Source organism: Strix uralensis, chromosome 1 (genome assembly GCF_047716275.1).
Source record: "Strix uralensis isolate ZFMK-TIS-50842 chromosome 1, bStrUra1, whole genome shotgun sequence".
Classification (NCBI taxonomy): Eukaryota; Metazoa; Chordata; class Aves; order Strigiformes; family Strigidae; genus Strix; species Strix uralensis.
The window spans coordinates 14,492,379-14,518,629 of NC_133972.1; the positions used below are offsets into that span (position 1 = coordinate 14,492,379).

The 26,251-nt window shown below is 40.1% G+C and overlaps 1 protein-coding gene across 2 annotated transcripts in view; it reads right to left on the reverse strand.

Annotated features, from left to right (window-relative positions):
- Positions 1-26,251, reverse strand: part of TPK1 (thiamin pyrophosphokinase 1) — a 321,339-nt gene that overhangs the window by 97,385 nt on the left and 197,703 nt on the right. For both annotated transcript variants that reach the window (XM_074892034.1, XM_074891961.1), the window contains one exon: positions 14,405-14,551. In XM_074892034.1, the coding sequence (XP_074748135.1) occupies positions 14,405-14,551 (147 nt within the window). The remainder of the gene's footprint in view (positions 1-14,404; positions 14,552-26,251) is intronic.

The following is a 26,251-nucleotide window of genomic DNA, read 5'->3' on the forward strand; positions in this document are numbered from 1 at the left end:
CTTTTAACAGACTACACTAAATAGCTAAAACTGATTCACTTTCCCAGGGGACTTTGGGAAAAAAAAAAAAAAAAGTTTAAGTATTTTAGCTCCTTAAGAGCATTCTAGGAATATGTTTGACAGTTCAATGTGCTTCCAGTATGGAAAATTATTAAAAACTTCTTAAAAACTTATGGAAAATATTAAAAACTTCCTAGACTATTGTTGGAAAACCTGTTTTCTAAATCAACAGCTTCGTAATACCTCCCTAAGGAGACACAGAACACATTTAGTACAGTAATCTGGAATTAGGTTTAAGTACAAAAGAGAATTAAAAAAAGAGAGACATTCATGAAGGACGTTACTATTCATAAATTATAACGGAGATTACATGTTGCCCTGGTACTTCTGCAGTATCACTGATTGCTTGTGAACAGGTAAGAAAGGAGATCCATAAGTCAGACACATGAAAGACCAAGAAGTGACACAGGCTGAATGGCATTATTAATTCAGTTGATATCACTGAGTTTACAGAAAATTCATAAACTACGTGTAATAGACATGATGAGCTACTTCCTTTAACTGCACAGGTCCTGAAGTACACCTTCATTTGTGCATACATCATCTGGCACAACAGAGTAGCTGGATTTGTTTATAACTCAGGCTGATGCACAAGAGTTGTGCCTGTGGCCTCCCATCTTGCACAAGGGAATATACCAGATTCTCCACATTCCTCATGCGATTTCAAGAACCAGTGAGCATGGGTGGGTTAAAGCTGCATGCAGGAGCTTGCACACCTACAACACATAGAAATAACTCCCACGCAATCCTGAATGCACAGGAGGGTCTGGGACTTCATGCAGAGACATACTGGCCCCACAGAGACCTACCGAGTCTTCCCTTGGTGCTCTTTTAATTGCTTTAAAGTTTCAGCTGATGCCCTAGGTACAGTGAATATCTTATCAATTTTACTCCCAGTTCCTCTAACACAAAGAGATAGCAGCTCCTCCTTAAAGAAATTCACCAAGCTTGCAGCTAATGAGACTCTGCCTGTGGCATCATTGCCACAGAAGACTAATTCGAGATCTTCAGCTGCTCTCACTTCACTCTGAAGTACCTCCCCCAGTTAAGGAAAAACTGCTAGTGGTTACAAAGAGGAGAAAAATGTACCTTTTTTTACCAGAGAGACTTTCTCTTTTCCCTGCCCCAAAAGGAAAGTGATAGCCAAGAAAGGACTGAACAAGGTGACCTCATTATTAAGAGCCTAAGGAGAGATACCTGCTGCAATGCAGCTTTTAGATGCATGTATCTAAAAATCTTTAAGTTGCTGTGAGGTAGGAAGACCTCAGACTCTTAATGCAAGGGCACATTTCACTGCCAATACTGTGGTTACTAGGTAGAGGATTCTGCAAGCTAATTATTATTCAATCTGATAATTTATTCTTTCATCAGAATAAAAGGATTCCCCTCTGGGTCTAGCTCCTTCTTCTCCCTCAGGTACCTGACATTGCTGAAATTGAAGGCCATAATTCAATTAACAACAGATGGGAACTTTTAATGAAAAGTAACCATTCAGAAACAGATCTTGATGCCACAGAAATGCAGATACTCCCTATGAAGCATCACTGGCTGTCATGTGGATGGGAAAATGCAGAGACGTCTTAACTTGGAATTATACACCAGATGAGATACTATACTTACATCTGCAGTCCACAGTTCAATGAAGTGCTTAAGCACATGCTTAGATTTCATTAATCTGCATTGCCATATGCTTAAATTTATTCTGCACTGGTAACATTCATTAGCAGCCAAAAGGTATACACTTTCACACTTGTAACACTCCTCTGACTGCTAAACCACCTTTGGATATCTGTGATTTCATATGGCACACACAAAAGCGATGCCTAGATTTCCAGATACAGTCAATAAAATATGAAAGGGAACTACATTTGTGAAACAGACTCCATGGCTGGGGCTGGAACTAATGCTAACCGTTTGCCATCCAGCAGTGCTGAAAGGCTGGCCACAGACCACCACGGCTCCTGTGACTCATGGCCCAAAATGACTAACGCAACTGCCAGGCTTCAGGTTTAAAAAGAAGGAAACAAAGGACAGTTGGAAACACATTGCTTACCTAAGTTCGTATGTTGGCAACTTCTGAAAGTTTTATGTTCACTTTTTTTGGGAATACAGTTGGGAATATAAAATCAACATAGTGAGCTCTGTTTCTAACTGTCCCACTCCTCCCCATTATTCCCTTTTGGAAAGCTGTTGTGGAATCTCATCACATCGGTGATTAAGGACTCTTTTTCTAATTTATGATGGAAATTTATCTATCACTGGTTTAAAGCAATTTACTCTTGTTCTAACACTGGCCTTGAGCTTAAACAGACTGTTTATCTCCCTGGCATTCACTCAGTGCATTTAGAGACAGCAATCATTTCTCCTTACAGCATTTTTTCTGAGAGGTTACACAAGAGACTAAAACAAATCTCCCCTTGTAAGGTGACAGAAACATGAACAGAGATCAGAGGCGACTGAACTACTATTTCTGAACACAGCCACATAGTCTTCCGTATCAGGAGATTCCAGATTCTTCTCAACAGATACTTGCACAATGGCTCTAACACACCTGTTCAATCTATCTGCATCTCCACAAGTGTCCCAGAATCACTTAGGTGGGAACGGGTCTCAAGAGGTCATTGAACGCAGCCTTCCAGTTGGGTTTTGAACATTGCCAGCGCTGGAGATTCTCTGGGCAACCTATTCCTGTATGTAATTATCTCCACAGTAGAAATTTTTCCTTATAGTTACTCAGAATCTCCTGCTTCAGTTTAGGATCACTGTCTCTCATTCTTATGCTGGGCACATCAGGAATAAGCCTGGCTTCATCTTTTTGATAACCTCCTCACAGATTCTGGAAGATTGCTATTAGGACTCCCCAAAGTCTTCTGTTCTCCAGACTGAAGAAGCCTGGTATCCTCAGCCTCTTCTCACTGGGAATGTGCTCCAGCCCCCAGCCATCTTGGTGACCCTCCACCGAATCTGCTATTTTAACATTCAGAGCTGCCTCCCACAGGATCCCATCTACCATGAACTGCTCATTCTTAAAAAGGGACACCACTCTCATCTTCTTCCTTGCCTGTGTTTCCCAAAGAGCTATTATCTCCCTATCAGATCTCCAGCCATATGAGCTACCCCACCACTTCTCAGCTATTCCAGTGATTTCACAGTTCTGTGTCCATACATGGAGTTCTACCTCCTCCTGTTTGTTTCCTGGGGTGCATCCATTTGTGTACAGGCACTTGAGATGGGTTCTCTTTTCACTTGTTTTATTTTTCCTGAGGGCTCTCTCACTCCACTCCTCTGTCCCTTGAACTTATCACCCCTAACTGCTACTTCCTCACTTAACTATAATCTGTCATCACCATACTCTGATATAACCCAGTTTAAAACACTTCTCATCAGACTGGCCAGCCTATTGGCAAAGACGTACTTTCCTTGCTTTATCAAACGGATTCTCTCTCACAAGTCTCATTCCTCAGAGGAACCCATGATCACAAAAGCCAAAGCACTTCTTATGATACCAGTTATATAACCATCTGTTAACCCACAGGTTGTGTCTGCACCTACCTCCTGAGCAGTTCCCCCTCATCCACAGAACTGAGCAAAGCACTACCTAGGTTTGCATGTAGGCTTACCTTTGCCTAAAGAGCTCTGCAGTCTGTCTTGATTTACTTTAGATTTCCCTTGACAGCGTCACTGGTGTCCACATAGATGAGCAGCAAGAGGTAACAGTCCAAGGGCCTCAGCAGGCTTTCTGCAACGTCCTGGATCCAGGCCCTTGCCAAGCAATACCACTCCTGTGAAGGCATGTCTGGTCAGCAGGTGGGTGCCTTCCTCTCCTGCGGAAGGGTATCTCCCATCACTGTTACCTGCTGCTTACGCTCAGATGGTTCTCCCAGAAGGAGCTTGTTCCCCTTTGTTAGCTATTAGGGCACTGTACCAATGTAAATTTAGACCTGAGGATGAAGAAGGAACCTTTCTTCTGCTGCCAAGTCACAAGCTTCCAGATTCCGTTTCTTGCTTTTAACAGGAACACATTAATTCCAAATATCTTGATTTTAGGATTAGGAGTAGGAAGACCATGGGCCCAACTGCACTGTTGGAAAGTATTTTTGATGGCAGTTGACATGAGAGTGACAAACACATTACAGTCTTAAAAGACATCGAAGAACTGATCACTCCCTCCTCTTAGGATGTTCTGTTACAGCAGAGAGAGAGTGAAGTAATGTAACCAGTTATTACCAGCATGAAGAAAATTCGGATTGCAAAGTCAGTCACTTCCTGTGGCAAAGCTGAATAGTTCTAGCTAAATCTAGTTTATCAGGGTAGTACAGCATTTTCCCTAGAACCTCAGATATTACTAAATATTATCATTCTTCTGCACTGATCCTTTTTTAACAATAAGTGTAAATGTAGAAAATCCCTACATTTGGCATCACTGCCCTGGCAGATGCAGAATTAACAGTGATACTGTAAGGGACTGGAAAAGCCTAAGCAATTTCATAATGGGATTGAATTTAAGAGATAACATATTTTCAAATATAACTGAGGACAGAATATGGATGCTCACCTTCTGCAACTTAAACTAATGCCAGTACTCAGATGTGAGCAGAAATCACCATTCTTAAGTTTTCCTCTAAAGAAATCTATAAACCCTTCAGACTTGTTCAGCCATTAAGTATTTAGCATTCTGACTTTTTTTTTTGGTTTTGTAGCAGATAATAATTTATCAACTACTATAATTTCAATTTTTACTGTCATTTACATTCAGTCTAGGAACAATAATATTGATTTTCCCTGCTATATCTTTAATTGTACGCAATAAAATATTTTCTGTTCATTTTCTTTCCAGAGGAGGCTCTGTCACAGATTACAGACTTCTGATACCTGTTAGTTTCCCTACAGAACTTTCTGTAATGCCATGGAGGGAGTGAAAAAATCCCACAACCCCAAACTATCAATGAAATCAGTTTAATACTCAAAGAGGAAAGCTTTTACTACAAACTTTGGTGAAATTCACCTCAAGCAAGGCAGTAAGATGCCTTCGGAGAGACAGTGTCACTTAGCAGGTAGCACAGAATCTTAGGACTTGAGAAATCTGGGCTAACAATAAAGTGGAACAAAGAGTTATAGCTCAGCAAATTTAAGGGTAATGCGTAGGCATGCTGCAGTAGACATCACCCCAGCAATTTCCAATACTACACAGATGATGTCACTTTCGTCATTGGTACAACAGAATCAAGAGGAAATACTGCGAGACCCAAGAGGAATAGATGAAGCCAGACTGACAAAAGAGCATTGATGAATTAATGCTTCATAGCACAGAACTGTAACTGCTGGGAAGAGATGAATCCCAGGAAAAATATTCAGAGCAGCAGTGGCTGCTTAAGTTAAAGCAAGAATATTTTTTACAAAACTAAACTAAATTAAACTGCCGAGAAAAGGCAGCTGATGGGATCCAAGAAAAATCCAGAGGGTAAAAAAAAAAAAAAAAAAGGGAAGAAGAAGAAACAAGATTAGAAATAGAAAATAAGATCTTGATGATTAATTAGCAAGGGGAGTGGCCTCTGATCAGGCAAGTCACAGAAAGTGTTCATAATTATCGCTCTAAGTGCCCTTAGTCCTTTACGTCTAACAGTTAACCTTGAAACTTCAAAACATTGCATTACTCCCTCTAGGTGTCAGGTGGTAGACAAATATTTTAAGCCGCAGCAATAATCATAAAAATATTACAAAATCAATCTGTGAAGTACCAGTCTATGATACCTTCATACAGATGTGCATTTGAATAATTTTTCTTTTTTAAAGTACAAAAATATGGCACCTTGTAGAAAGCTTATTAAATTATGTATAAGGTATTTAATTCTGCTGATCAAATCTGAAATCCATATTAAAGATTGGGAATTCTTTAGCTTGCTACAAAATCCCCATATAGGATCAAAGTCCTACCTGGAAAAAAACCCAAACAAAACTAGAATGAACTCACACAGGTACGCGCACTCCAGGTTTGTCCTATTTAGTTACAGAAAAAAGATTAAATGAACACAGAGCAAGTGAAAATACTGCTGCAGTCTTCATCAGTTTACTGCTATCACCAAAACAGGAGAAAGTTTTATCAGCTTGCCATTGATCACAGTTTAAGCACCAGCTCCTACTGATAAGCAAATGTCAAAGACAAACATTATATGTTTTGCTGCTGATCATTTAACGTAAAGCAGGCAACTTGTGCAGCAGAAGAATTGTATTACAGTACAGAAAAATATTAATACTACATTGCACACAAAAAACAAAGTAGCAGAGCACTGTAGAACAAGTTTGTTAAAGGTAAGAATGTAAAGAAGGGTTAAGACTTCAAAGGAATCACAAGTAATTGACAAGTTTGGAAAAAACCCAACTCTAAGAAAATTAGCTTTGTAACAAAACTTCTTGTGCTTTCCATAAAGCAGCAAAATAGATATTATCATATTAACAAAATCATATTACAACAGCTAGGGGCAACAACAGAGAGCAGGAACCTCATTGGAAGAGCTTTCTTCAGGGTCAAGATTCTCCTAGATGATCATCCATCACCTGCTGTAGTAACTAATTAAAAATCTGGACAAAGACTGAAAAATTTTGCAAGCAGAACTGTTGAAACTTACCAAACACCAGTTATTGATTCAGAATCAATACAACTCCAGAATTTAGAAGTACATAAGTAATCTAATTAGACGCCTTACATAATTTTCTCCTGCAGACAACTATTAAGATGTGAATTTAAAAACAGCTGTGTGATTAACATATCCTGTTATAGAGTAATACTTGTTTCTTAAGAATTATGAGCAGATGAAAATCTCATTTAGTAAAGACTATTCTTTTTCACTTGGCAATGATGCTTTGGTATTTTCCTTTCCTCTCTGAAAGATAAGTATTTTTTTTAAACTTTGAGGACTTGGTTACAGCTCAACTTACCTGCAAGGTAACAAATTGACTTATGAATTTACTGTAATCTGTTTGACTAAGCAAAGGCTGTAGGATGAGACTTATAAAAAAAAATATTTTGCATATGTCTTCATTATACAGAAGTAGTCCATAACTATGTCATCCTCTGCAAAAAAAATCCATGAAAAATCCACATAATTCCAAATATTTCATAAAGTTGATGCAAATTGCACTTTTAAGTGTTGCTAAATAAACTGTTTGAAAGGATATGAGTTTTTCAAGAGGTAATTATTATTTCTAAGGTACTATATAATCTTTGTATATTTCACACTACACATTTGCTGATGCTGGAATGGAACTAAGTTATAAAGAACTTAGCTGTTAAGAGAAAATCCCCCTAAAATTTTCCTTTTTTAACAGTGAGAAACAAGACAGAAAGTAAATCTTCCCCAGGTCAAGATGTGATTGACAAAAATGAACTAAATTTGGATCACTGATATCCAGTAAAACACAGAAATTCTGTGGTAAACATGAAGCAACACCATTTCATACCCATAAATTACCATGAAATAAACCTGAGTCACTTGGACCTGGAGCCTTTTGAAGGTCACATTTACACAGGCCCACTACAAAAGCACACAAGAATGACTGAATGATCATTAGCCCAGCTGGATTTTCCCAGGGTCTTATTTTAAGAACAGAAGTAGAGCTGTAACCAAATCCTCAAAGTTTCTTACCAAAGAAGAAACTAAACTACCAACATAGCAACTTTTTTTCTGAGAAGACATTTAAATGTGCTACTGAAGCTCTGGAAGGACAAAAACTGTTTCTGCAACGGTTTCTGTGAAGGAGTCAGGCTCACAGAGAAGAGTAAGACTTTTCAACTGCTAATACTTTTGACACTGGCAGTGTTTCTGTCCAGCTGAACGGCTGGCTTTCTCATAGAACTAGTCACAAAAAGATGTATTTATCAACGCACAAGAAGCTGTATATTTGTGAATTCCACAGACGCTCATTCAAGTGACCTACAAGGAGCTCGAGGCACAGAGACTCACTGCTTTGTCAAGTAGATTACGTTCCAACAGTGCTCTCTGAGAGTAGATACCAAACAAGAAAGACAGCCTTTCAGGACAATAAATATTTTAAGTACTAAATATATGTTTAAATATTTTGTTTAAATATTAAATATATGTTTAAACCCTTTCCTTGGCAACTGAAGGTCCCTTCCTTGGACCTTCTTGCAACTGAATCTACCCACAAAATGTACTAATAATATAGGAAAAGGAGACATTATCCCCAAATTTCCAAATTCCAAAGTTATCCCCAGAAGAGGCACACTCGCTAACGATTTTTTCTGCTGAGTGCCAGAGCAAGCCAGATCTGCTTCTTACATATATGAGGTGGTACAGAACTGATCTGGTAAGTTCCTGTGAAATTCAAGGAACTGGCTGCCAGAAGAAAACTCAGAAGTTGAAGGTATATACCCTGGTTCAAGGTATATAGGTTCAAGGTATATACCCTGAACCCATTAAACTTCAACAAGCATGGACACAACCCAACCCAAACAACGTTGACATACAGAATTGCAGCAACAAACTCCAGTAAAGTTTCCAGTCCTGTACCTTCCCTCACTTACATCTGTTGCAGTGTCCCCAGCTCGGAGCAGATCTCCATGCCTAGTCACTCTGTCTGCATCTGTAAAACAGTTCAGGTAACGCTCTCTTGACCTTGAGCCAACTGGCACAGCACTGCTCATATGCATATGGCTGTTCTCTCTTGTCCCCAAGACAAGTCAGTACCTCCAAGTGCTTAGTAAACAGTTACTGGCCTGTGTTAACCCCAAACTGTGCCCAGGCACTGTCTGCGAGAATGATACCTGGCTCCCACTGAAACTGTGCTCGGGACCATGCTAACTAATTAGCTGCACAGCCTACTGTATGGCAATATTTATGTTAATTAAGGGCCTTATTAATACTGTTGTTACTATTACCATAATACTATGTTCCACCTCGGTGCAGAGCTGAGGATGTAATGGCGTTTTGTAAAAAACTAAATGAGCCTCACAGTACCCATTCAGAGAAGGACGTGAGTTTTATCCAATTTACAAACTAAGAGACTGTAAGATCAAAAGACTATACAATTTACTTCTCTCCAATGAAATGGTAGTAAAGAGCCAAGAATAAGGGATGGGACTCCTGGTCCTTATTGCTCATATTTAGCTGCTGGACTACTATCTATGATGTTAAATTATTCATCTTTTCTCACAGGGAAGGCAAGCATGCACTCAGAAGAAAAGCTGTGCAAGGAAAAGGGTTATCAAAGTATTCATACACTCTTTCAAAAGAGTTAGCTAACTGACAAAAATATGCTGCTGTAACACATTTTCATGTGTAGGTAGCAATTCTTCTCTACATCCCAGGGCTGGAATCCTGTGTGGGGAAAACTGAACTGCTCAGTATAATGTAAAAGACAGGCCTCATTAACTCTTGGACATCTTCTCATTTCTTGGTCATAAATCCTATTACCTTGTATTACAAACTGCCATAAAACTCACAGATAAAAGATAATTTATGCTCAGTGTACAGAAGCTAATGTTTCTGCACTCCTGAGAAGCACACAACCAGAAAATGAGAAAGTATGTATGTGAAACCTTAAGCCATTCTTATTGAGCATGGCTAGCATGATAAACATGACTCTAAGGGCCTAATGCTCTTCAGCCAGGGTATATTCTAATGGTAATTGATATTACCAAAATTTCAAGCATAAAATGTATGGACTGTTGTATAAAATATCCTGCTTATAAAGAGTGATTACTCCTTATTAAGAATTCAGACTTTCCTCCCTCCCCCCACTACAGAAAGAAATATGATGGCTATTCAGTATAGAGATACTCTTTTTTTCTTTCCTTTTTTTGGAATTCCAGTTATCACATTAGAAAATGCTTCAGAGCATTATCACCTCCTGGAATTTTTAGTCTCCCTATTTCTGACTCCCGTCCTATTAGTGTTGCATGGCACACAAAAACCAACAACCCTTGGAGTTGGCAAAAATCAAAGGCAGCTCAATCTCTTATTTGTTTTTTTCTCTGAAGCAATTTAAAGTCTTCAGACTTTGGCACTGATTTTAACTGTGTTGGTTATCTGCTCAAAGGAATATTTTGCGTTAGTGAAGACTGAGCAAAACATGCATTAAATTTAGGCTGTTTTGTCATTAGTTTCCCTTTCCCATTCAGACAAGAGAAAGCCTTTCACTGACAACTTACAACTTCTGTAGTTACGAACTATGTTCTCACTGCTTGGACCTCATTTCATGCCTGCTTTCTTTTCTTAAATACTTGTTTAGTTCCACCACTCTCTGGAAAAGATAGACTGATTTTGCTCACAGGGTAGAAGGTGGTGGTGCAGCCTCCCTGGGCCAGGTTGTGATGTCAGGACCAGCCAACATTGTGTTCTTGTTTTGACTATGAGTGCAGTGAGTTGGGACAATCTGGTACTGGTTATGGTACAGTGAGTTAGGACAATTGGGCGCTCCCTAACCATACCTGAAACTCCTGCTGCCTGGATTGTGGCCAACCCAGGAAGGTGCCAGAACTACCTGACAAGAATTGTGGCCAGAATGGAAATATACTGACTAAAGTCAATCATGAGATCCTATAAATAGCGATCCTAAGTGAGACCCTTTGAGCTCATCCCTGAGTTGGGATGCCTCTGAGGGTAGATTTCACAAGGATTTCCAAAATTGTACACTGGTAGATGCGGACAAAGAAAAAGGGGTCAAAGATTGTCTACTGACAAATGCCAACAAAGGAGAATAGTGAGTAATTCACTACAATTAGATTTCACGAGGTTTCAAAGATCATTTGGTACCAATAATTTCCTACAATTGACAACGAGAGAAATATCTTGATCATAGGTTAACCTCCATATCTCTCTGTGTGTGTTTGATTTATATATCTTTGTAGTGTTGATTATAGCAAATTTTATTAAATCGCCCTGATAATTGGCTGCTGATTAAATATTGTTAAAAATCATATAACCTAATCTTGTGATTTACCATAATAGTGCTAATAAATCTTAAATTGCTCCTACCTCAAAGTTGTGTAGGATCCATAATCGCTCATTCCTTGACAAATTGGGGCAGTAACTCAATGGCAGGTTTTCCTTACCCTTTACATTAATTCCATTAGACACAAACCATTGACCAAGTCTGAGACTGTCTGGATCCAGCTGCACCGAGACTCCTCTCTGAGAAGGAGTTTAGAAAGCAAGGGGATCCATTCTGAACCTTGTGACTCAACAGGACGGTCTCCCTGACAGTTTTGCATCTCCAGTCTCTATGTAAATCATTCTAAATGGATTATAACTTGATTTTCCTTTGTACATTTCTTCCATGTAATAAGTAATAGAGTTACCTTTGCCATCAAACTTTGTTAAGTTGCACTTTTACAACATCATATTAAAATCACTTTTGCTAATACCTTTGACGGTGATTCTTTAAGCTATTTAAAACACTCACCCACAACACCTATATTGAAATTAATTTATCTAAATGTAGATACCTACAGTGTATACCTAGATCTCAGCCTACCACCCGACTTCTCCATAGACTCCATGGAGACAGGTATTTATGGCGTGTATTTCTTCCTATCTTTTTTTAATTCTCCACCTCTCAGCATAGTTCATCCTTACAGGTCAGAAATTAATATAAAAGATCTTACTTCCTTGCAGTTTTCTTCACTTTCCATGCCAAAATATTTTTATCAATATATTTCAAAAACTTTACTGTCTGTCCATCTATTTCCCAAGAGACACCAATTACCTTTACATTCAGTACTTGGATAATTTTACTGGCTGTTTACCTGGTCCTCCTTGCTTGGTAGTCTGCAGTGGATCCCAAATCAGGCACTGCTCATGCTGTCTTCCTCTATCACCCTGAAGACTTTTAGCAAGTCTATCAGCCCGTTTCCTACAATACTGTGGACCCTTTATAAGTGTGTTAAATATCGACATATTTCTTCTGCCTGTACCCCTCTATATCAACATTGTAATAATGTGAAATAACTCTCTTTCAAAGCAATTACTTAATAGATTTTATGGTGTACTTGGGGATCTACTCACACCATCCTTCTCTTAGTTTCTGCATTAGTAACTAAAAATTCAGCAGCTTGACTTGTTATCCTCCTTTTTGCCCTTCCCAGGGTTGTTATGGGATTACCAGTTTATCTGCTCTATCCAAATATTTGAGCCTCTGCCTAGGTACACATGACAGAGAACCAATACCAGTCTCCCACTACAGTGAACAGAGGGCTAATGTTATTTTGAAGCAAAACCATGGTTATGTTTTGCTCATATATTTTATCCAAAGAATCCAATAAAGATCAGATTCTTCTTTCCCAAGAGAGAAAGGTTTCAGATCTACATTTCATTGAAAAAGCAACATGCTCTTAACTTTATCATTTGCATTAGCATTTGAATCTCAAAACCTTGCTTCATTTGTTGCACAGTTTCCAGACTTGCATTTCAAAAAGTCAGTGGGTCTCCCACTGTGTTCAACTCCCTCCTACCTTGATTTTAAATTACAAAGGGTAGAGGGGAAAAAGAGAGAATGTCATGATTGTGGCTGTTTACAAGAGAAAAATATCACGCTGAACTCCATACCAAAAAAAAACCAAAAAACCAAACTTGCAAGCTTAGGATGTTTCTTTCAGTATATAAACTACTCACTTGATTTCCATCTAAACTATGAAGGATTAATGTTATTATCTGGAGGTGTCATGACAGTTGACTGAAGATGGTGACAGTGACAAGTTTAAGTCAACAATGAAAAGCAATTTTGTGTCAAAGTCAGCATTAAGATTGTCTAAATGGCCTGCCCCCTATATCTGCCCTTTATTTCTGAACACTAGAAACAGCCTGAAGTTACAGAATTCAGTTACTGGCAATTCAGACTGACAGCCAGGAACGGCAGAAAAAAATAATATCCTGTGGAACTCTCCCCATCAACAATAAAGTGTTAAATGCTTCTCATACACCATTATTAAAACCAGAACTTAAAGACGTTTCCATCAAGCCCAAACAATTAGCAACCTCCCCTTTCTATTTAAATGCACAGATCATAATTTTTTTTCAAGTTGCAGATGGTTTAATTATTCATTGAAGACTCTTCTGAAAGCAACCTTAGGCATGGCATTTTAAAGCCACTTATGGAAAAGATGAATGAAAACAATTAAAAGTCTTTCCAGTTCAAGTAAGTGTTTTGTAAGCTAAATTGCAAATTCTCTACCTTATTTCAGCTTTTTGATACGTTTTTAAAAATATCCTAAAATTAGGTTACAGTGGTCAGTGAAGTACTGCACCCACAGACCAATCGGAAGCGAGTTACTCTTCACTTTCAGATTTTAACCACAGTTATCCTTTAGCCCTCTTTCCCCCTCACTCTGCTGCCTCTATCCATTTGGCTGTGCAACTAATGATCAGTCAGTCATTCGTCGTCATACTGGCAAATGAGCTCCTGTGCCTACTATCTTTCCTGCAGATGCAGCACTTCAAAGTTGTTAATATAGCATCTGCCCCTGTGGATTTAAATCTATAATCTCATAGAACCTTATTATTGCTTTTCTCAAATACAATGAAGCATGTGTGGTACAGGTTTTTGTCAAATTTATCTGTGAATGTTATTTATTTTAAGGAAATAAGCTTTACAAGATAAAATGGGAAAGTTAGTTAAGCTTCTAGAAATCCTGACATCAGAAAAAGATATTTCCAAATGAATAAATGAATCACTGTTAGAGAAGACTCTTTGATGCTTAAATTTCCTTCTAATTTAAATCTTAGAAGCAGAAGACCAGCAAGATCTTTTGTGTGTGTTTTTTAATGAATCAATAAACGGAATAACAGACCTGAAAAACCATCAGAATAACACATCTCAAATAAATTCCCTCGTTGATGCTAGCTGGATTCCCATCATAACGAACTGCACCACTCAGACCACATAAGAGCTCTGCCTGATGTGTTTGTCAGGAAGTCCCTAATATCCTCGCCTTACATCTCTCTTTTGTTTCTCTTACTGCAGATACCCTTATTGCTACTCAACATGCAAAAGGACGGTGTCCTAAATTTAAACTTACTGGAATATAATTAAAAAGTTTGATTTTTTTTTTCCCATTTATAATCAAAATCCTCTATTTACCCAAATTCTGTTTTCATACCTTCTGGATTTCTATGTTCCTCCCCTTTTAAACAAATCTATCCTGAACAAATTAAACACAATCTTTTCCAAGACATAATTTACTGTCTATTTCCCTGCAATATATTTTATATTTAGGCTCTGACCCTACAGGTCACAATTAAGAAAATGAGCATTTAATGGTGCAAGACCTACAGGGTCAGGGTGGGTGGAATGTCAGTTTTATTATGAAGTAACTTCTCACAACACTTACAGGTTGAAGCAGGTAAATCAGCGAGCACTCCTGGATAACTATCACTGGAAAAGGAGTGATATTTGTTGCATGAAAAAGCGTCTCCACTGATGCCATTGTTTGGTCAAAGCGTCCTCCAAGTCCGCCCAAAGTCACAATCACATCGATCTGAAAGATAAAACAAAAACAGTCACCAAGAAAACTTTCAGGCATGATCTCTACACCCTGAAAATCATCAATAAAATCACTTGGGGGGGAAAAAAAAGGAAAAAATAACTACTGACTATACAAAAGCAAATGTCAAATACAGTTATTTACTTCCATTACCGATAAATACCATTATGTGATTTTTGAGGCTGAGTATTAAATCTCAGTAAATTCATGGCCAACATGTGGTACTTTTAAAAAGGACATAACTGTTCTCCCTAAAATACAGGCCAGTCTTTGCAGGTAGTTATCTGTCTGCCCTGAATATATAAAGCCTAAGATATATCACTCCACATCTAAGCTCCTCAGCTAAGAGTGGTATATCTGAGCCTTAGTATCCCCAGATCTTACAATCATTTCAGTATTACCCTCACAGTTTACAGAGCGAATAAAGGAAATTTCAGGTTAGGGCCATTATATGTCATTCTCGTTCCTGCCACACAGCATTTTAATGTACAAGCAATCCCACTCACAGGCTGGCGCTACTCAAGCTTAAAAGCACTACTGAAGTAGGAGGTTCCACCCCAAGCGACTGGGACATCATCTCCCGGCTGTCAGGGACAGGAGCGCTCTCCTGTCCCAGTCCCAGGCCCGCAGAGAGCACCGCCCGACTGCTTGCAATAGGCCACGAAGTCCGACCGTTGCTGCTCAATTCTCTCACTCTCCATCAAGACTCTGAACACTTTATTTCCTATGAGCAGAAAGGGAGCATTTAAAAGCCCTGGTTAAGAGCTTTTGGGTCCTCAGATAAAAGGTCACTGAGTGCAAAGCATTATTATTATTACTTCCATAATGTGGATCAGTTACGTTGAGTAATTGTATTTTAAAAAGATACCACTGAGTAAGTCCCATCTAGAGCGTTAACACATTGCAGCTCTAAAGTCTTTAGAAGCTGCCTTGACAATGGCCATCTGGCGAAGTTTCCAACTTTATAGGGCTTAAGTCTATGGCTACTGTGATTACACGAAGTTTTACTCAACCCAGGAGCCATATAATGGTGCTCTGTGTCTCTGGAATGATGTATTAATAGCATCAGCTTCTATTTTTATTACTAGGGCTAAGGCTTTACGATTCTGTTGAATATTGGTTCGCATGAAAATTAAGCTCCCTTCCTTTTGGTGAAGAATTATACTGTCTTTCTCATCACCACCAGGAAAACACTTGAGAAGCCAGAATGGATCAATATAACATATTATATATTAGCAGCAAACACTGAAACAAAAACCCTGTTCTTGTACTGCAGACAGCATGTATTTTCTGTGCAGATTACAGATCACACAGACCTAACATACAACCAATACAATACGAATGGTAGGAAAACCTATCCATAAACAGGAGATGAAACAGCAAAAGGTGAAAAGCATGTTCCCAGCTAAGCCATAATACATTTTTTATTGATTCCAGTGTAGAAACAAACTGCTTTTGTTTGACTGGTGATGACTGATTTAAAAGGGTGGATCAATTCGCTGAAAATAATACTACTAAAAAGACCCACCACCACCAGTTCCTTACCAGACAACCAGCAGTAAAAATGCTCCCCACCCCAACAGAGGCTATGGGAGAAATCTGTTACTGGAACCACAGTGAAGTTAAGGTGGCTTTGCAAAGGATCAGGATCCACATGTATGTTGTTTTTCTTGTGAGCAATGAGACCGAAGCTTAAATATTAGCCTAACCTAGCCCAGCCTTCAAAAATCTGTGCAATTACTGTACGGTTTCTTGGTATATATGTCTCACCATACGTGAACTTGTCTGTTTTGGCTTTGATGTTTTCTACAGTTTAAAAGGTAAGAATGAAGGAAACACAGAGTTTCCTCTGACTTGTAATTAAAATGATGCAATAACATTCTGAATGTGTCTTCTTTCCCATGTAAAACTGTCAGTATGTCAGAAAAATCCTGCTCTGTTATTCACACGTGTGTATTTACCGCGAAGTACAGGACCTATCTCAAACAGTGAAGCGCTCAGTGACTGCAGCTTTTTGTGACAGAGATTGCCAGAGTACTGTAAGTTGAAGGAAAACATAACAAAAAAAATACTTCTGTATTTTAAAGTATGACAGAAGTGATCCCGACGTCCTACTCCTTATTCACTAGCAACAGCGCAGTGATCTTGTGGGTTGGTTGCCAAAAAGTACGAAAATAAAACCAGTCTAGCATGGAGTAGATCTGTTGAAAAGGCATTCACAAAACAGAGGCTTGGGGTTGTGGTGTGTTGGGAGAAGGCTAATAAAGATACCTGAAAAGTGAATGTAGCTATTCTTTAGGGTTTGCATTGACTGTGAAAATGAAAAACAGAAGTATGTGACAGGTACACAAACAAACCCAGCTGGAGTATGAGAGGAGCAGACAGAGAGAAAAGCGAAACTTCTGCACTTCTGTGACGGTTGACAGTCCTGCCTTTCACCGAACAGTCTTGGCAGCAGTGACAGGCATCCAGACATTGTAGGACTTTTAGAGACTCTTTGAAGTTCTAGGTATACACACTTTGTTTATTTAACAAAACCACAGAGGTGCTAAGTCCAACAAAAACCTGAGGACCCTTTTCATCCCAAAGCTATCAACTCTGTTAAAAAAAACCCACAGCACAAAAATCACAAACTAACAAAACATTCAGTTCCTTCCCTGCAATCACCGCTCCTCTTGCTCTGCCAAGCACTTAAGAAAATGGATGTGCCATGAAAGCACATACACGACTCTTGGTCATTCCAGACCCTAAGACAAAGTGAATACCAAAGCACAGGACATTTATATATTCCCACACTACAGCCTGGAAAGGCCGTTCATTTTTCTACTATGATTTCCTGGGTAACACAGGCTACAGAATTATACTGTTGCTGCTAATCAGCCCAGCAGGTAGCATTTGACTAACACACTGTACTTCAATTGAAATGTCCATGCTTCACTTAAATGTCCTGTCACCGGTCCCCTTACACAATTTGTTTTCACACAGTGTCATTCATTTCCTGAAAAAAGGATATAAAATCCTAAATAACTACAAAGAATAGCTTAGATCATTGCAGGCAAAGTGTAGAGGGCCCCGTATTCTCTTAGACTATCTATAACCTGACTTAAACATACAGGCTACCGAGCTTTAATTTAGAAAAAGTTGAAGATCTAAAGGTGGGATTCAGTCATCTTTGAATGATACACTTATACATTAGTATCTCTTGAAAGAGTTTTAGGAGTCACTGCCAAACAGCAGGGCAGTTAAAGGAGAAGGGAAGCATAAAGAAAGACTGCGGGCAATTCAGGGATGTATTTCTTCCTTCTCCCCTAAGCTGTAATTTGGAGGGTGCAAGGGTCCAAGGGGAGCTGAAGCTGCCACCACATCAGAATGAAGTTGCTCAGGTTCCTGCTTCCACTCTCACAGAGACTACCGGAATGGACAACTTGCTGTGAACTGTTTGCTGGCTTGCTAAACACTATTTTTCTGTGAAAACTGGTCCAGCTGACGTTCCTCTTTCTGGTATGGATGGGTTAAATACAAATATTTCCACTATATGATTGATGAATACGTATTTAAGGAGAAGGGTGAAAGGACACAGGAAGCTCGGAACTGCCTGGGGTGGGTGAAAAGAGTGCAATATCTAGCTTTGTAATGTCACCATTGCCATGACATCTAAGAGCAAAGTCCAAGGCTCGAACTGACACCAAAGGATGCCTATTCTTTTCAGAACTGTGCTCGATATCTCTGATAAGAAATCCTCTCCCCTGGGTATGGGTAGGGCTCTGGAGAGACAACTCAAAGGACTTTCTTCCACGTGAACTGAGTTTCAGCCAGACAACTTGCAAACAAACATGCCGAAGTCTCAGAGAGGTGGGTAGGTGAAAGGGAACACATCTACCGACAACAACCAGCAGCACTGAATGAACCGTGAACACGCCCTCCCCTAAAGGAAAAGGGGAAGGCAACAGTAATCAAGATGCTGTAAAAGCTCTGCAGCCATGAATAAACCATCCACTACCAATACCCAAAATATTTCTATGCCAATTACAGGTCAGATATTGTACCTGATTCGAACACAGCTTCCTTTTACCACCTTCTCACTTCATGGATATCTGCACCTTTCACAGCCTTTCCTAATTTCCTACCATTCATAAGCCTATTCCTTTAATTTAAGATTTTGGAGTAATATGATATAGAGAGTAAAAACATTGTGGTAACATGCACAGTATGTTGAAGTATATTATATGCTGAGATACATGTATATTGAAGTATATTATATGCTGAAAAGCAAACAATTAAGTAGTAGTGTGTATTATTGCTTTATCGCTTTGACACTTTATCAATTTTGACTAGTTTACAAGAAAAGCATTTTTTTCTTCATAAGGCAATTTTGCCAACTCAGGATGTGGTTTGAAAATCTGGGTATATCCTTTCTGGTCTCTGCATCAGCTTCAGTAGTGAAGACTTTAAAACACAGCAAGCACTTTCCTTAAGAACAAATGAGCCAGAGTAGATTTCATCTCATTCTCCCATAGCTGTATTAGAGCTCTTGTGCTGGCCAGATCACAGTAATTTTTTTATATCATCCACAAAATTGCAATGTAAATTTAATGAACTATTAAAATCCCACAACCCAATGCTGAATATATAGCAAGATACTGTCCATTTTAGTTGATTATACTGGCTCTCTAGTTCAGTGTTTTACATAAAAGATATGGCACTTATTTCCTACGGGAATCATATGCCCAGCCACGCAGCAGCATCTGAACCTTGCTCAGGTAGAATCCCCTCTTTACTCTAGCTGGAATTTGCTCATTGCTTCAGCCATCTGACTCTTCATGGGAACAAGAGCTCTCAGTTGAAGGCTGCCATCCTGTCTGTGTACCTGAGATGATAACCTTCAATCAGCTTCACTGTCACCTCACTGATTCCACTCATCTTATATTATATTGTTCCAGCTCCTTCACAAAGCATTTCTTGCTTCTTATGTTCATTTTCTTACATTTTTACCCAAGTGCTTTCTGTATTTTTAACTTTTTTTTTTTTTTTTTCAAATAAGAGGTTAATTCTTTCTGCTAATGACAATAAGCATGCAAACAGATTGCATTTGTCTGCTTCAAACATGTATGACAGCAAGATAGAAAGGGAAAGATAATCTCGAAATCCAGTCACAGATATGAGTAGCTGGAAACATTTTAATCTCGGTTCTACTATTGACCTGTGTTTACATCTCTGGTCAAATGACTTGATTTTATTTCAGTGCTTTGGCTTTGCTCTCTCCTGCAGGTAAATGGAATGTTTGAGGGTTTATATAACATCATCTGGCATAAATTTTGTGGAACATAAACTTCATAACCATTGACTTCATTATTTCTTACTTACAGAAACCTAATCTACAAAATCCACGTGAACTGCTGGACCCCAAGCAATCTGATTTTGACTGCTTGCTCTTGTGCTGAGTATTCCTGTATGACCTTGATCAAAGAGCACTCCGTGTGCCTCAGGTAGAGTAGGGACAGCAGTAACTCCTGCTCTGCTACTGCCGGTCAGCTGCAGCACGGCTCTACAATTTGTGCTGCGTGTGAGATCAGGGTCACTGGAATTCCTTATTGCCTCAAATTTTCTGGGTGAAGGGCTTGTCCCTACTCCAGACTGTTACCATGCTGTTGTGAGCAGGCGAAAGTGCACTCTTAGAGCAATGTGTTCACTGAGGCTTTGGAGGAAAATGTGTGCTGGTTTTGACCCTGACACATTTATTCTGTACATGAACACGGATTCCTGGACTATCAACCTCGTGTCTTCTGAAAAATCACAAAATCTCCTTGTCTTTTAAAGCAGTATGAAAAGACATTCACAAGCATGAGGCTAGCCTTTTTGTTCCCACAGCTGAATCACTGTAATCCATGGTGCATACTGCGGTATCACCCCCATGGAAATGTAAAACCAACCACTGTAAACTATCATATCCCTAAGAAAGCAAACCCTGGATTTCTATTAGCAGCAATGCAAGAGGCCCTCAAAAAATTATGCTAAAATGGTCTAGAAAATCTCTTTAACGATCTCATCTCCATTCGCATCTAGTGCCAAAAGCTGTGTTTGGCACATGCTGTGTTTATTCTCTTCGTATTCTGCCTCCAGGAGTAAAAAAAGGGAAAAACAAACTAACTAAAAACTCCCATCAATGAACAACTCAAGGGAGGAAAAAAACGTGATCCCATCTTCTTCAAGAGAATCTGTTCATTGTGAGCTTTGTATTTCACATTTCACTTAACTCCAGCTGTCAGCCTTTACTGAAGTAGCTTTCCTTCCCCTCCATCCAACATGTTTCTGTGTTGTCACAAGATCAGGACAACACAGCTACAGCCCCCCGCTTCCCTGACAGCAGGTCCCCCCACTGCGTGCGGACACCTGTCATCCCACACTCCTCGACTAGAGCCAGCCTGCAGCCTGTGCCAAGGGTTAACCTAGTCCTGCAGGGTCAGCAGGTGGGAAGGACACTGCACAGGGAAGAGGTTCTTTGCTGCGAAGACTCTCCCTAAAAGCCTCTGTTATTCCCCCAAAGGGATACAGATCATGATCCAGATCAGGGAGCCTTGCCTGGACTGTGGCTCCTGCGGCAGCATGCTGGCAGAGACACAGTCCTGTACAGGGAGGTCCCTGGATATTCAGGACCTGATGGATCAGAGATACTGTAAGTTCTGCCTGCTAGCCCACAAACAGGATATATATCCCAGGACATATATAAATGAGGCTGTGTGAGCCTTTGCACACCTCCATGAGTCCCGACAACTTCTTTTTGACTTCCTTTACAGTCCTGTGGCAGGTTAACCTCAGCTGGCATCCAGGCACCCACTCCAGATGCTGACTCCCTCTCCTCAACAGAACGGGGTGAAAAAATAAGACGAAAAAGCTCATGGGTCAAGACAAGGACAGGGAGATCATTAATTACCAACTACCGTCACAGGCAAACGAGACACAACTTTGGAAAAATTAATTTATAATATTGCCAATTAAAAATCAAGTTAGAGAGAAAAAAAAAGACAAAACTAAAACCACCTTTCCATGACCCCTCTTTTTGCCAGGCCCAACTTCACTCCTTCATTCCTGACTCCTCTATCTCATCCTCCTGCAAGTGGCACAGGGGAATGGGGGGCTGTGGTCAGTCCATACCAGCTCCTCTCTGCCTCTCCTTCCTTCTCATGTTGTTCCCTTGCTTATAGCAGGGGTCTTCTCCATGGGGTACAGTCCTCCAGGAACAAACTGCTCCGGCGTGAGCTTCCCACAGCCCGCAGCTCCCTCAGGAGATACCCCCCGGCTCCAGGGGGGCTCCCCACAGCCCGCAGCTCCCTCAGGACATACCCCCTGGCTCCAGGGGGGCTCCCCACAGCCCGCAGCTCCCTCAGGACATACCCCCTGGCTCCAGGGGGGCTCCCCACAGCCCACAGCTCCCTCAGGACATACCCACCCCCCGGCTCCGGCGGGGGCTCTCCAGGGTAATCTCGGGGGGTGCTGCTGGAGCCCCTCACGCCTCCTCCCGCTCTCCCCTCGGGGGTCGCAGGGCTGTTTCTCCCCTTTTCCCCTCACCCCTCGTGCCAGGCAGCGTTTTACCCTTTCTCAGCTGCGCTCTCCCCGAGGTGCCCGCCCGTGGCTGAGGGGCCGGGCTGGGCCCTGCGGTGGGGCCGTTGGAGCCGGGGGCAGCCCCGGCCTCCCCTCTCCTCACAGAGATCCCCACCGCCCCCACCAGCACCTGGACACACAAACCCAATACAAGTCCCTACTTCAACCTAACAAATAACCCTCATCGCTTAACTCATTATTACTGCTTCTCTAGAAGGCTGAGAAGAACATGAGATGCGACTCTCTCAGCCCCAAAGATCCCTTTCCTTTCCTCCCACACCTTCCTGTGGTTCTGTTACAGCTCCTACCCAGACGTTGGTCTGGGACCCTTGGAAAGCCTACAGAATCACAGAATCTCAGAATCACAGAATCGTCTAGGTTGGAAAAGACCTTGAAGATCATCCAGTCCAACCATTAGCCTAACATTGACAGTTCCCAACTACACCAGATCCCTAAGCGCTATGTCGACCCGACTCTTGAACACCTCTAGGGATGGGGACTCCACCACCTCCCTGAGCAGCCTATTCCAATGCCTGACTACCCATTCTGTAAAGAAATACTTCCTAATATCCAGTCTAAACCTTCCTTGGCGCAACTTGAGGCTTAAACACAGAAGAGGCTTAAACAAATCTGGGGTGTTTCAAGGCAATGAAGTAGATTTTCTGTAGGCAAGGGTTGCTCCACCAGCAGCCCACGGGCACTTATATCCACATAAACAGAGAAAGCCAACTTCAACACTATGAGAGGTGAGATCTTTTCTGGTGGCTTCCTAAAGCGAATGTGTCTTTTCTTTAAAACTAATTTTCTGTCTATTTTTATTTCCATTCTGTCACATTAAACTTTTAAACTAAGGCATCAAATTTTAAGGAAACAATCACAGGTTTTTAAAGGAAAACATTCCATACAAAATACAGAAAAGTAAATTAAAAAAATCTCCATTTCCATTAAAGGGTGATGCTATTTCTTTTTACTTCATCTGAGTAAGAGTTAATGGCTCAGGCACTTTCCCTGCATATCTTAACATTTAGCAATGAAGTCTGCATAAAAGATGCCACAAATAATGCAGGGCTGTAGGGCATCCTCACTCTCTTGCAGCAGCATCGCAGAGGAGATAATGACGAAAGAGGCATTTGTGCCTAACTAAGATGAGACGTTAGCTCTGCTATTTAAAAAGTTTAAACTTGGGTTCACACAGGTCTGAAGATCTCCTGATAGGTCCCAACAGAACAGTAATATTTTCAGCTGGTCTGAACATTAATCTTCATGATGAACAAGGGGATAATAGCCTGTCCTATTATACTCAAGGGACAGATATAAGACCTGAAACTAAAGACAGAAAATTTTTCCCGTGTCTCTCAGGCCCTATTCTGCAAATGGTTCCTCTTTTGAGTGATTTCACTGAATACTTGGGCAGTACAGATTTTTTTTTTTTTTTCCATGGGAATGCAGATTTGCAGAAAGAAGCCTTGAATTCACACAGTTGTTTCTAAGAGGTTGGAGATATTCTTATATTGAAGGAAGTAGGTTAGGATCTCAGATATCGATTTTCTTTTTCAGAGTAGGTTCAGTATTTATAGCAGGTAGGCTAAACATAGCCTGAATAATGTCAGCTTACACCCATTACAGAATCTATTTTATTTTTCTACACTGTCCTCTAGACCATATAAATTTAGCCATGCACTTAAAAAGAAATGAAGCATGATTTCTTAAACTGGAGGCGCTTGTGAAGCTGTAAACATTTTATGCCCACATTTAATTTGCACGAAATATTGAGCTTTAATTGTTCAGTGCTTAGTTGCTCAGTTGTTTAAAAGGGGAGCTCGATGGGGTCTTTAGGCAAGTTGTAGAGACCATCTCCCGAGTCTCCTCCATAGCAGTGACAAAGTCAAATTAAAAGCTTAAAAGAATAAAAAAGAACAGCGTGAGTATCAGAACCAGCAAAGCCTGGTTGCCACCGTTATGCTCTGCTGTGAAGACCCTTCAATCCCTAACTCTGTTGAGCTTGTGCTACTGCCCTTTTTACAGTGGGAATACTGTTGGGGCCTTTCAAGTGTAACCAGGTTGCCTCATTTTCACAACGTTTGTGAAGAGTTATATTACTGTAAGCCCCTTCACCCCTTCTTGAACACTGCTGGTGTCAGCCAAGAGGTCCAGAGTTAAAGGTCTAGGAAAGTCAAAGGATTGCAGAAGGCAGTGAAGCCTCAGGACTATAGGCTAAACCATTTCTATGTAGCACCAGCCACACGCTTTTACTTTGCAACAGTCTTAACACCTTCCTCTTCCCTCTGCCCCCAATACTCCTTTCTAGGCAGAGAAAAGAAAAAAAAGAGAAAGACCCACCAACAGCTTCAAAAGAATTGACCAATATTACAATTTCACTGTTTCTCTTGACTGTTCACAGGCCATACAATGTTACAAAAAGGGGGAAAATGTAATGGGGGGAAAAAACCCCAAACTGGTAAGGAAGTGTTCTTATATGCGCTACTCAGGTGGGGTGATGTCCACAGCTCTAGGGTAGACAGCCTGCTTCCTTTACATGAAATTAGGGTGTTTCTCTTTGGGAATGGGCAAGTTCTGATATCCCGTATTATAGGAAAAGCACTTTATCATACCTTTACAGTGGGAAGCCTTAAAACAAATCAACAGTAGGAAAGATCGGTTAGATACTTCATTCCTGAAAGGTGGATTTGGTTGGACCTTAGAGTCAAAATAGTCAGTGCTCCAGGATACGTCTGTACACCCTATAGGAGGGATTTACTCCTGTTGAAAGGTATTATGAAATTCTACATTTTAGAAGTGGGAATTAACAGGAAACATTTTGGATCCATTTGTTTCTTTCTGACAGGACAGGTTTATGAAGAGGATTACTATTAATAACTCATGAAAATCTTTTGATACAGCACTTGACAGTGTAGAAACCTTTTCATTACACATATTTAACTTCCCCTAAAATATATCTCATTTGCATTTTCTATTCTCCTCCTGTGAGGCATTAAGAAGAAAATACTCAGCAGTGCCACCAAAACTGAACAGGTTCATTCTTAGCCCTGCCTCTTATATGGAATTTGGAGATAGAGCCACAAAATTCAGGGTCCTTGTAAAAGCTTCACACTCCAGCTCCATGCCAGCTTTGGTATCTTCCAGACCGCCTCTCCCCCTATTGATGGTATTTAGTTACTTCCTTGTTCCCAAATCCTGATAGCAGCCTGTCCCCATTCCTAGGCTTTCCTTTAAAAACCATTCCCGCTACTGTTCTGGGTCCCCAAATGTTTTCAGAAATGAAAACAAATAGTGATCCGGCATGAAATTACCAACTATTAACTTGAGCAGCAAAATTACAATTCAGTCAGGAACTGAAGTTGATACATTTACTGTTACAAAAATGTTGTGTCCACAGGAATAACCTCAACTGATAGACAAAACCAAAGCTAAGCCAAACAGAGCCCAATACTTGCAATAATTACACCCTTTCTACATGGGACTGCTCTTTATGTAAAAAATTATACTCTTTTAAAGTATTTTCTGATTTTTGTTTCAGCGTATTTTCTGTTTACCTTCAGGGTCTTTTTCTTTGTGTAAAGACAAACCAGAGAGTGCTTAATAAGCTGTTTGAACACTGCATAGCTGAAGGTGGTACATGAACATCACTTCATTGCCTTCTCTTCAGCACTTTATAAACACAGGACTTCACTAACATTATGTTTAGTTTAGCCTCCCTCAACAGAAAAGTGGATTGATTTGACACTTTAAAAGGGCAAAGAGAAGAATGCTTGCATTCACTTAAAAGAAGTAATATGCTAGACTGCTGGCAGATTGAACCTTTAAAGTGTAATTTTAAAATGGAAATGTTAGTATAGTATCCCTTTACTGCAAAGGGTTTTTAGGAATAGTTGGTTTGGATTTTTTCAGTTTTTCATATTGACACTGATGCTTTTATCAATTTAAACACACTAACATTAAACCACTAAAAGGCATGTAGGTTTCAATAAAATTCATTTTTTATATCTTCAGCCCATATAACCAAATGAGCTGCTTTAACTTTTTTTAAGAAGAAAAGATAATAAAGTTAAATGAAAAGTCCCAGAGCTTAGTTTT